The 13,203-nt window shown below is 36.3% G+C and overlaps 1 protein-coding gene across 4 annotated transcripts in view; it reads left to right on the top strand.

The window, feature by feature from the left end:
* LOC128017380 (aryl hydrocarbon receptor nuclear translocator 2) overlaps positions 1 to 13,203 on the top strand; it is a 69,176-nt gene that overhangs the window by 35,177 nt on the left and 20,796 nt on the right. For all 4 annotated transcript variants that reach the window (XM_052602744.1, XM_052602747.1, XM_052602745.1 and 1 more), the window contains 4 exons: positions 622 to 698; positions 2,895 to 3,029; positions 3,760 to 3,834; positions 7,845 to 7,996. In XM_052602744.1, the coding sequence (XP_052458704.1) occupies positions 622 to 698; positions 2,895 to 3,029; positions 3,760 to 3,834; positions 7,845 to 7,996 (439 nt within the window). The remainder of the gene's footprint in view (positions 1 to 621; positions 699 to 2,894; positions 3,030 to 3,759; positions 3,835 to 7,844; positions 7,997 to 13,203) is intronic.

Genomic DNA, 13,203 nt, shown 5'->3' with positions numbered 1-13,203 from the left:
GATACTCGTAACTTTTTATTCTTTTTTTTATTAAGTGTGAAAGTATAAAGTATTTTTTTACCTTATGTTCTCTCTGTCGTTTGTTTTTTCTTTTCTTTGAGTCATTAACAAAGATCGTTGTATCCTGCAAAGCTTTTTAGCCATCAACCGTAATGAGGTTAAGGCAAAGTAGGAAGTGTGTCAACGAGAAATCATTAAAGTAATTAAAGAGATTCATGTTCCTGGTTAAGCAAACTCCAGGACATGAATCGCCGCCTTGATTCCCATCTGCCATGACTTCATGTCCCATTTACTCCACATAAACATGGCACAACAGCGTCCAGGAACAATAACCATTTTGCTACTGATTTTGGAGAACTAAAATAAGACATTATGCATAAAGAATAAAAAATCCTGATGAGTCAGAGAGACATGGACAAAAATATCAAACAGATGCTAATTAGTGCGATCGAAGACTGGTTCTTGTGTAAAGATTTCCAAACAGGTCCTTGTGTGCTGTTGCAATAGAGCATTTCATTAGAAAATTATGTAGGAATAAACATGTTAGTCATCAGGATCTCCACGTTTTCAGTTGGCTGTTAGTGTTTGTTTGGACAAATGGCTGTTCTTGTGACTTTCCAGGCATGACCATTCCGGATGAAGACACAGAAGCAGGTCAAACCAGCAAATACTGCTTGGTTGCGATTGGAAGACTGCAGGTATGTCTGAATCTCTGAAATATATGGCAAAAAAACATAGCTATTAGCAACTGCATGCCAACATGTTTCCAACTCCCTGGGACACAATAGGAACCATATAGTAACGATCAAGCAGCCAAGCTGAACACTATTGCAACTGTCAAGAACACCCTACGTACCACATAGTAACATTCTAATGTCTACAACACCATAGTAATATATCCTATTGTAACTTCATGGCAACATTCTAAAAACAACAAATACCCTAACAAATGCATGGCAACATTGTAAAAGCTAGAACATCCTAGTAACTGCATGGCAACATTATAACAAGTAGAACACACCAGCAGGGGCGGACTGGGTACCAAAAAGTGGCCCTGGACTTTCTGGCTCACAGCAGCCCACGACATCATAATGCATGCGCCTCTGTTTTGCTGTCATTTATTAATTTAATATTTAAGTAAACAGTTTTTTTTTTTTTTTACAAATAGGGGAACTGATCCTCCATTTAAAAAAAAAAAAAAAAAAAAAAAACCTGCGTGGAGCAGCTGTACATGCTAGCAAATGTATCTCCTAGCACTCACACTTTGCATTCAGTTAACAGATCCATACGAATCATGCATGAAATAAAAGATTATAAACTCAAACGATAGCTTTATGTGATTTACAGATGAACTTGACGTCTTTATTCATTCAAGATGTTCAATAATCTTTGGCTCATTATTACAAGTTCATGATCCGATTTGTGAATAACAGATCATAGTCGATCATTTGCACTTGTTTCTAAATCTTGACGATTCAAGCGTTTTAAACCATTCGCACACATTCGGAGCTTGTCCGCACTCGTTCAGAGGACGCACTGAGAGCAGTTTCAGACAATGCGCGTACACAGAATTAATAATCTTTCACGTATCGTAACTTCTGAACAAACATTTACACACAAAATTATCTCAAAATAATTGTCTCTGCAAGTATTCTTGTAAACACAGTCGGTTATGTTTTAAGTGAACGTATACAGTGGCCTGCTGCTCAGAGAAATTTGCTGTACTAGATGAATCTTTCTCTCTCTCTGTAAATTAGACGACGTGAAAGGGGGCGTGTTTCAAGATACGCAATGGAGTAGACTAAACTAAACAGGGAGGAAGGGAAAACCCTTACATGCTAATAAAACACACTACTTGTCGCGCAATTGAACTCACTCATCCATTTGCATAAAAAAGATATGTAATATTATGATTTCCGTCATTTAAAAAAAAAAATATATATATATTATATATTTGTGTACTGGGTGGGCCGCCCACATTGACCAGCGGCCCACCGGGAAAAGTCCCGGTGCTCCACAACCGCATGGCAACATTGTAACAACTAGAACATTCTAGTAACTGCATGGCATCATTATAACAAGTACAACACCTTAGCAACCGCATGGCAGCATTCTAAAAACTAGAACATCATAATAACCTCATGGCAACATTCTAACAGGTGCACCCTAGCAAGCAACCACAGAGCACCATTCTAACAACTAGAACAATCTAGTAAGCTCGTTACAACATTCTAAAAACTAGAACATCCTAGCAATCCCATAACTACACTCTAACAACTAGAACTCCCTAGTAACTGCATGGCAATGTTCTAACAAATAGAACATCCTAGTAACCTCATGGCAACATTCTAATAACTAGAACATTCTAGCAACTGCATGGCAATATTGTAACAACTGGAGCATCCTAATAACTGCATAGCAACATTCTATCAAGTAGAACATCCTAGCAACCACATGGCAGCATTCTAACAACTAGAACACCCTAGTAACCACATGGCAACACTATTAACATGTTCTAATAAGATGTATTAGGATATGTTGAATCTGTCGGTTACCTTAACTTATTTATATTTTTTATTGCGTGATATTTCTGGGAGCTTAATTCGTCTTTCATTACAGCACCATGTCAGCTCTCAAATAACAAACTCACTTGTTATACTCATGGTCACAGCAGAAAACTATTTATGTTTTCATTAAGCATTTATGTTCACTTAATGTTTCAAAATATGTCTAAATTCATGTATTTTTGATATGTCTAGCTCTTAAATGTGATTTTTATTCAATAAATACCCTCCCACATCTTAATGTGCATAGACAACTATAACTAATTCTTTCATAGTCTTAGGAATCCTATCAAACAAAACAAGTAAAAATCTCTTTATCTCGTCTCTCAGGTGACCAGTTCTCCAGTTTCCATGGATATGAACGGACTCTCTGTGCCGACAGAATTCCTTTCCCGCCACAACTCGGATGGCATTATCACTTTCGTGGACCCTCGCTGCATCAACGTGATTGGCTACCAGCCTCAGGTCAGTTTCACTCAACATGCAACTGTATATTAAAGGAGCTTTATTTAACTTTTTTGTCTGCACTTAAGCATAAAAATGCAGTTATATGTTTGCAGATATTTAGGAAACGTATTTGTTTTTACAAATAAACGTGAAACAGCCAGTTATTTTACTTTGAAATGTGCATTACATGTTGGAATGTCTGTTTGTTTTGGTCTGTGTGATTCCGCCCACTGCCAATTTACCCAAAAGTATTTTAATCCCCCGGGTTGCAGCCATGGAAACGAGCAAACAAACTGGATCAGAGATCACAGATTCTAACCAACCTTAAAAGCCTCAGCATCCATCTAAAAAGCAGTGTAACCAGAGGCCTCTCATCTACGTTCAATTTAGGTCTCATCGCTTCCATTTGATAACTGTGCTTGTTACTCTTATGTGTCCTCAATCTGGCAACCTGCGTAAGCATCATGTCTGAAGGGGAGGGGCGGGAGCAACAACTCTGTCCAATATTTAGAATTTGGAATGCAATACATATTTCAGCCTCAATCACAGATTCATGACAAGTCAGACTGTTCTCTAAATAATAGAGAATATTGAGGCTTATTCTGGAAATAGTCAACATTTTCCAGTGATTATTCATTATGACCCTGATGCTGTCTGTTCTCTGTGTTTAAAAAGTACAAAGAGTTTGTTCCGATCAAGTTCATATCAAATTCACTTGACTCTTGTTCTTTTTATTGGGTTTGCACAGGATCTTCTCGGCAAAGACATTCTGGAGTTCTGCCACCCAGAGGACCAGAGCCACCTGCGAGAGAGCTTCCAGCAGGTACACCAACCAAAACACACCCAACATCCAGCGGTGATCCAGTCCCACTCACAGTCATCAGCTCCGTGATCCTGTAGGGAAGAAATCATAAATGAGATCTCTCGATGTTCTCTTCAAGATAAAATAAGAGCTAATGGAGTCTCCTAGGAATGGATTCATTAAATATTCTTAAGAATAATATTCTTCTTCTATAGAATTTTTATATTTAAGAATCACCATATAATCAGAAAACACCAAAGCCATAATTTTCTTCTTAATAAAATTAAGAAGCTTTTAAGGAAATATTTGAGAACTTGCCCTTAAGAACATTTTTATGAACTTCCTACAATTTAGACATTTCTTAACTTCTTTAAGATTTTCATAATACCTTTGAAAAAACGTTCATTTGATGTTTCTCATTGAGATTTAACTTCTTTCTGATGAAGACATGAATCAAAGTCATGTTTCTTTAATATCCTGAGAGAAACACATGCGAATGGGTCCTCTCATGTATCTGCTAACGTTTCAAGAGATCTCAAACCATGCTCAGATTTGTCAGGTCTGCATCATGAACCATCTCAAAATGAACTCATGATATTTTTCCCATGAGCAGTTGATCTGAGCTGCTGACTACATACATTTTATAGCTCAAGGCTCACCTAATGTCAGCTATATTTGTTTCTTCTCAGGAAGTTTAGGAGAAAAATCTAAGACAAGGTGAGAACTCGATAGACTCCAGAGCTGTGAAAGAGCAAACTCTGAGCTCTGGGGTGACATTATGTGAAACATTGCTTGCCAGTAAAAACATATTCTACTTGACAATCCTTTGCTTCCCCGCTCTAGTCAGCACTAGGAAGTGAACTTGTGCTGTTTGGTTAATCATTCAGTACTAGTAGCTGAAAGTCTCCATCAGTTAATACGTGTTGATTGGCCACCGCTGAGAGTTTCTCTGAGTCCATCGAGTACCTGCTGAGAACATTGGAGAGTGGTTGAGTGGTCGCTTCTGTTTGGATGCCATTTGAAGAGGTTTTCTCCATTCTGTTGTTGTTTGTCTTTCTGTTTTTGTATCCCGTTGCCAATTTAACCACAAGCTGGTGCTCTTCACAAGGTCTTTTTGATTTCCTCTTCTCGCTCTTCTTGTTGCAACACCTCTGTTGCTGTTTTTTTTACCTCATCTCTTTATTTTTGATCTTTTACAAAACCTGTCTTTTTTCTTTTATTCTGCTCTTTATTTTCCTGGCTTTCAGTCTTTTTCAGACCCCTTTCTTTATCCTTAACTTACTATCGGGCATTTTGTTATTAGTGTATGTATATAGTTTGTATATATAGCTTAAATTGATTTCTTATTATTCTATAATTTAGTTATTTTAATACAAATTCTAATGTTAAAACTGAGTTTTTGTAAAGACCAAAGATAAGGAGAAAGGATGGAGGTAAAGAGCACCTTATCCCGTCTCCTTATCTTTAGACTTTTACAAAAACTCAGTTTTTCTTTTATCCTGCTCTTTATTTCCCCAGCTTTTGGTCCTTTTTTGGTCCTTTTTTCTTTCTCTACAAGTTCCCATCTGGGAGTTAACAGCTATCATTATAAACAAATACAATACTTAACTGTATTTGTGTCTGTTTGTGTGTGTGTGTGTGTGTGTGTGTGTGTGTTGGTATTGCACGTCAGGGATGATATTGTGGGCACTTGAATGATGGGTGCAGTGTTTTTACTTCATAGATGATCATGCCTTCTATATTATGTGCTTTGCTTTTTAAAAGACCCTCAATCCTCCACCTCACTTCTCCCAGAAGGCTAAGGTTGAGTGGTCAAGTACACCACAAAGAGATTTGTCAAAGTACTTTCGCCTGTTTCTCTGCGTATGTCTGTTGATGGCTGATAAAGACCCCTCTGGCTGACATCCAGAAAAGCCTTCAGATAACTGGACATCTTCAAAACTCGAGGCCACACACAGGCCATACACACCTGTTTCTGAGTCTTATCTGTGTCTTATCTTGTACTTTTGAAGTCAAGTTGGACAAAAGCCGACGATTTATGCATAGCGAGACTGTGAAAGCATGTTATTCTTGGCCTGTAGTTTCGATTTTGAGTCTCGGCAGATGTCAGAGGCTAGAAAAATATACATTCACAGGGTTGCACAAAATCAGTTGATGTTGCGAACTACTGGATTCCTACTTGACAGAATGCGTGAAGATGAAGAAACCATTTGTCATAAAAGAATGGAAAACGAAAACCGTAGAGAGATCCAGAAACCATAATGGCTTCGTTTTAAAATCAACTTAAATTTTTGAAATATTAGATAAATAAAATACACAAATTTGAAAAAACTTTAAAAACCCTAAACAGAAATTGGAGATGTTGCTTTGGCGCATAACTGAAATAAAATAACCTGAGGTACTAGAATTACTAAAACTGAAGCTTAAATAAAGTTTAAAGTTTCAATATAAATATTTAAGAATCCAAAAGCTAATAAAAATGACAAAGCACATAAAAAAGCTGAAATAAAAATGGAAAATCAAATAAGAGCTAATTCTATATATAATTAAATACTATAATATTATAGAAATATAGAAATAATACTAAAATCTGAACTTTAAAGATAAACCTTTTTGTTATCAGTCTCACAATGTAGATTGATATCTGTTATCAGTCAATATAACAGTTATTGGATTCATAATCTAATATAATCATCAGTATTGGCTAATCTGCTATATGGCCTAACAGAAGTCATTGAAAATTGTTTTTCAGAATTATATCAGATTATATGATTTGCATTTATGTTTCCCAATTATATTAAACTCTGTAACTCTGTACTGCTTAACTATGTACACTTCAATTCAACCACATAAAAAATATATATATATATTTCCCATATCCTCTTCCTCTCTCAAAGCAGAATATACAGGTATGCCCGAAAAAGTGAAGTTTTCCTTTTTCTTCTTTTAACTCGCTGTATTTTTTCTCCCTTTAAGTTTGGCCATCTGTGCTGTTTAAGAGAGCCGTTTTCATCAGAACTCTGAAGATCTTTCTGATGGTATTTCGTGCTCTTTTGAGTGAAGGGTTGTTTTCTCTGAACACCGCTTTTTGTATCTAAAGCAATTTCTGTATTTGGATGGGATAGAGGTGACTGTGGATGAAGTTCAGAGTTTGACTTTAGCTCAAAATGGGAAAGGGAAAAACCCTTGTGCATCCTAGAAAAACCAATGATGGTAGATTTTCCACTGAGGTAAACGTTGTTAGTCATTGATGTTGTCTGTAATGCAGTGGGTTTGATTGCTTTCTGAATTGAATCACTCATGTCACCAGCATCAATGAGGGACAGATTATCATTCTTCCATAAAGCATATAATATTCCTCATGTTCCAAATTTCTAAAGCTAATTTGTGTTCACATTTGGCACTTGATAAGTGTTAATTTTAGATCCTGGTGGGGGACTTTGATAATAGGTTTGGTATTTCCTGTTGGAACTGATTGGTCATATTTTGCTCATTCTTTTGCCGATTACAGTCATTGTTCATTCATGTCAAGCATTAAAATAAAGACCCCAGTCGGGTTGCACCAGCCATTTGTATGTTCTTACTTAAATAATAAAGTCAAAGTTAGAGGCTCAGTGATGTTTGTCAAGTTAAGTCAGGTCACCTTTATTAACTTTATACAATCCAGATTGTGCTTTACCTTGTCAAACAGGAAAATGGTTTGTGAATAGAATAAAGGACAATTAACAAACAGTCAATTTTTCTGTTAAAATCAGTTCATTGATGATTCAGTGATCCAGTTCAGCTCTCTTCCAATAATGTCTGTGCAATCAAGTCAGTGGTATTGCCAGAAGTTAAGAGTCCCCAACTAAGCAAGCCCATTTGGCTTTTTTGTCAGTGGCAAGTTTTACACCATTCGTTATCTAAAAGGTCTTCAGTTCTTCGCAAAGTAACATGCAGTTGCATAATGTGATGTTTGAATTTCTAAGATTTGAAAGCATGTGATGTGAACTGATGTTCACCGTCCTCCTGTGTTCTTCTGTGGTTTTTAGGTGGTCAAGCTGAAAGGACAGGTTCTCTCGGTCATGTATCGGTTCAGGATGAAGAACAGAGAGTGGATGCTCATCAGAACCAGCAGCTTCACCTTCCAGAACCCTTATTCAGACGAGATTGAGTACATCATCTGCACCAACACCAATGTCAAGTATGTCCAAACTTATCCTGACTGCTAATATAATGCAAAATGGTGGTGCATCAAAATGAATTTTCGGTTTCGGACAAAAATGTTTTGGAGGGCCGAATTCATGGACTCTAACAGAAGTGTAAAATTACCATTTCTCTGGTGGCACATATGGTGCACACAACATGGATAAACTCCAACAGTCCTAGATTAACAATATCGATTTCTTGTTTTTAAAAAGACGTCAATAAAACAGCTTGGAAACAGTATGTCACATAATGTTGCATTTACCTTAACATTACCAAAATCACATAAACATAGATAAACTCATTTTTTAGCTAGAAAAAAATAACTCTGGGGAAGAGCATTTTGTTAAACACATTCATTTTTACTTCACATTAGTCATCTTTATTTAATCAAAGCTTGAAAACTAGTTTTCATTGGAGCCACCTTTTCAACAAATTGGAATAGAAACATAATCATGTCATTATAATTGTCATTACATTGCTATAAATCGCAAGGTTGGGGGTTCGATTCCCCGGGAACACATGGTAGGTAAAAAGTGATAGCCTGAATGCACTGTAAGTCGCTTTGAATAAAAGCGTCTGCTAAATCCCTAAATTATATAATTTTAATGTTTATATAAAACTCAACCTTTATTTGAGTGTCTATTATTAAATACATTTAATACTTAATTGATTATTGCATTAACTGTTGGTTTATCTTTTGGTTTTTATGCTAAATGAAAACTTTTTAACTGAACTTTTTCAGGCAAAACAAACAAAAAGTTTACTTTCATAGTAGTGTGCAAACAAGTGCTTTTTCTTCTGATGACTGACTGATGGTTTTGGCTAGTTTGTGTAATTGTAGCACCCGTCTGCCATAACCATGTGACCAGCCTCGAGATGTTTGGGCCTATGTGGCCTCAAGCCTGAAATCAATAGCATTTATTCTCCTTCTGTTTAACACTTGTGAAATATTTGCCCATTCAGCTGGTGCTGGCAGAATGGGCTTGATTTATGCCCGCACAGGTGCTGGGAACTGGTAGATGTGCATTTAAAGCAGGTTGTGTTTACTTTGCCCTCAGGTGCAACTTCGGGTGTATTTATTTTGTCTTTTAGTGTGGGCTTGTCTAGAGACGTGGTCAAGGGAGGTGAAAATAGTCAGTAAATGAGACCGTTTTCACAGTTCATATTACCCTAATCTGTCAGTGCACTGTTATAAAACCTATTGAGCTGATTAATGCTCTGTTGTTTGTCTGAAAAGGCATTTTAAGAGAGCATCCTTACTAAAATTAAACGCACAGGACTGATTTGGCTACATAATTTGATTTTAATCATATGAGAGATTTTTTTTTTAGCCTTAAGTTAGCTAAGTGTTGCTAAGCTAGCAATGCATTACTCTGATAACTGTAAACATTGACTACAGTAGTTATTTTCTTAATTACATTGGACCGCGTTTTTCTACAATATTCAGTACTGAATGAATGATAATTCACCATCAACATTTCTGTCATGACAACTCTCATGGGATTGGCAATGGTAATGTACATGACAGTGAAAGTATTTGGTTTTGGCAGAACAGATCTGCTGCACTGCTGCATCTACAACATTCTGCTGTGAGCATGTAATAAATATTGCTGCTGCAAATATAACATACTTTAAATAACCCCATAGCATAAATGAATCGCCTCTTAGCAGATCTATACAGGTGGAGCTGGGGAAGGTGGAGGGTTTCTTAAGCAAGCTGCAACTGCTACAGCAAGCACTAGTCATATATCTGAATGCTGAGCAGCAAGCTCATTGGCTACCGATACAAGAGAGAACCAATCAGCTGAGCCATGAAACGATTATTATGTTGACTTAGACCTAGACCTATCGGACTGTGCCATCTAGAGTTTCATGCCCAAACTCCGTATTTCTCTGCTTCATAACGAAGGCAGTGTTGTTTTGTTACCTGCTGTTTGACGCATCTGCAAAGGTAGAATTTAAATGACAGCTTGCTAGGCTTTGAAAAAAAGTTTGTGTCCCTTTCTGATCCAGAATCGGTTTGAGGAAAAATGTGTAAAAAAATTGTATAGAATGTTATGTCATTTATCCGAACAGTGACAGTAGCTGTGTAGCATATAACATAGCATCCCAGTAATTAGCCAAGTCATGATTTAGCATGACAAACTTCTAAATTTCATATTATGGAGAGAAAAAAACAAGCCGTGCAACTGAAGGTGAACTGTCTCTTTAGTTTTGTAATCTTACATACATAAAACGTTAGCTTTAGTGTAGTATTAGTGACTTTTTTTGTAGTTTCTGCTCATAAATAGAACCGTTATACTGACTGACGCAGTTAGCTGTTCTCCCAGCTTGGTCAGGATAGTTAGGTTGGTCTGTTTTGGCTGTTTAAAGCTAGTTTGTTGTTATTATTATTAAAGCTGTTATTTTTAAGCATGTGTGTAACTCAAATGGGGTTTGTCTTCTTTGAATTCTGGGACGTTTATAGGTTGGTTTCGAACAACGGTTTCGAAGTAGCTTCTGCAACACTGCTAATGAATGCTAATGAAATCGGCTACAACGGACATTCCCCTCTTCCACGGTCAATAAACTTTCTCATCAATCCATAATTTCCTCACCAGTAATTCTCTTCACACAATGAAAAACAAGGGAGTCTTTGCACGTTGTAATGTTTGAGCTCTCATAACATGTTTGTTATGTGTGTGGAATAAGTGTTCATATACTGCTCTATATTGCCAGGCTACTGAACTCAGAGAAAACCAAATTATGTCGACCACAACAGAACCTGCTTTTGCAACAATTATAGGCTATGTGTGGATATTATAAAACGTTATGTTTGTGAGATCAGGGTGCTGAAATTTACTCTGGGAATAGAGCGGCTACATTATTTGGATATGTCTTTTTTATTTATGAGGATTAATCTCTGTGTTTCCTGCGATTTACAGTAACATGGCAAAAAAGTTCTGTTCAAAAGTAATACTCAAAATAAAAAAAAAACGTATTCAGCAAGGATGCAATAAATGGTTCAAAGTAACAGTTAAGACATTTAAAATGTTACAAAATATTTATACTTCAAACTGATCCTGAAAAAAAAAATAATTAGCACATTTTCCACAAAGAAATGAAGCAGCACTGTTTTTTAACATTGCAAATAATCTGAAATGTTTCTTGAGCAACAAAAATGCATATTATAATGATTTCAGAAGGATTATGAGACGCTAAGGATTGTAGATATGTTCTTAAAAAATTCAAGAATAAATACATTTTTTATAATATATTCAATTAGAAAACAGTTATTTTAAATTGTATTAGTATTTCACAATATTACTGGTTTTATTGTATTTTTTGGTCAAATACTGCCTTGGTGAAATTATCTGATTTATTAGCTATTCTAAATTGCTTGATTGATTTAAATTATTTTAATGAATTGGGAAAAAATCCAATTAAGTGTTGGTTATTATTTTTAATATTATATTTTTATAATATATTTCAATTAAGTGTTGGTTATTTTTCAATTTTTAAGCCCCACACAATACCTGTTTTCATACAAGGCATTTTTATGGCCTGTCCGAGTCTAACAGTATTTGACTTTGGTGAAATAAGGGGTGTGTGTGTGTGCCTGTAAACACCTGAGTGATCGTGTTTGTGTGTGTGTTGTACATTTGGGAGAGTGTGAATATATGGGAGACATTTATCACACTTGGCATCTTCTATCCCAGACTCCCCAGCGCATGACACATGGAAGAAAGCTGGAATGAGTTGCTCTTGGGGCATTTTCTCAGAGGGAGCTAGAAAGGCAGAGCTTCCATAAAAATACAATTGGACATGAAAATTACTAGTTTCACAAAAAATAAGTTATTTAAGTTTAAGTTATTTTATTACATCAAGGTAAACTGAAATTAGACTTTTGCCTGGCCACTAGCTGAAATAAAGTTTTTGTATATGTTTTATTTTATTTTAATGTTTATTTTATTTTATGTAACTTTTTTTTTTTTTTTTTTTTTAGTTTTAGTTAAATTAATAACACTATGAGCCCTATCATACACCCAGTAGAAAGGCGCAAGGTTTAAATAGAAAATGCATTTTTGCCCAGTTGTGCACCCATTGGGATGCTGGTCTAAAAAAGAGGTATGTTCAGGCGCATTGTTGGCACGTTGCTATTTTGAGGAACTTTCAAACCTTGTCTAAAGTCTGGTGCAGAATGTTTTCTTTGTTATTTAAAGAGCGTGTTAGTAATATGTGCCTATAGACAGATGTACAACATGCGTAGACTTTGCTTATTACACACACAGGGACGTGCGGCACACAAACATTTTTGTAAATGAAAAATTACATTCTGCCATGTAAATAGCGAACCCACCACAATGCGAGCACAGCTGTGTTAAAGGGGACGGGAGATGAGACTCTGATAGGTTTATGGTACGTTACGCTCAAAAAACACCCGTTTTCCCGTCGTTAAACTAGCAAAAGTGAATTCGGACACGCCCTAAGTGCACGCGTTAGACCATGCACTTAGATCATTCAAACAGGACTCTAATATTGTGAATGGCTAATGGCAGACTGACTGATTTTTATCTAATTATTTTTTGTATATCGTTTCAGAAACATTCAGAGGGAGAAACAAGAAAATCTAATAGGATAGGATAGTAGCAATAGGGTAAGAAAAACAAGCTTAATTCAAGATAAATTATTTGAAAACAGCTCTTAATATCTGTTGAATGAAAAATCATCTTGTTAGAGGGGCGTTTAGATATTTTTACTGGAGAACAAGACAGAAATACCGATTAAGGGAATGAGTTCTGGCAGTGCGCAAGCCAAGAAATCCCAGGGTGAAAGACATCCAGAAAATGGGCAGAAATAAACAAAGCTTTCTCACACTATGTGTCATTCTCTCCGTATTGACTTTGAGATTATGGGTAAATAATAACAGCAGCAGACAGTGGTGAGATGAATATTCATGCACAGCAGAGCCAAGGTGAGACTGGCAAACTGCCTGCAAAATAGACAGTGAAAAGAGGGCATGGAGAGAGCGATAAACAATCACCCCTCAGACAGAGCGTGTGGTAGGTAACCAGATAAGCTCAAATAGAGCCAAATACACCCTGTTACAGACTGACATGCTGTGTTTAAAGGAATTGATTAAGACAATGACAATTCAGGCATTATTAACTTTCCCTTTTGTTGTCCTTCTGTGTAAATCTGCATGCAGCTCTTCTTGCACAA

This window comes from Carassius gibelio, chromosome A7 (genome assembly GCF_023724105.1).
Source record: "Carassius gibelio isolate Cgi1373 ecotype wild population from Czech Republic chromosome A7, carGib1.2-hapl.c, whole genome shotgun sequence".
NCBI classification, from domain to species: Eukaryota; Metazoa; Chordata; class Actinopteri; order Cypriniformes; family Cyprinidae; genus Carassius; species Carassius gibelio.
Note: the sequence above shows the minus strand (reverse complement) of the source record. Positions and strands in the feature narration are given on the sequence as shown.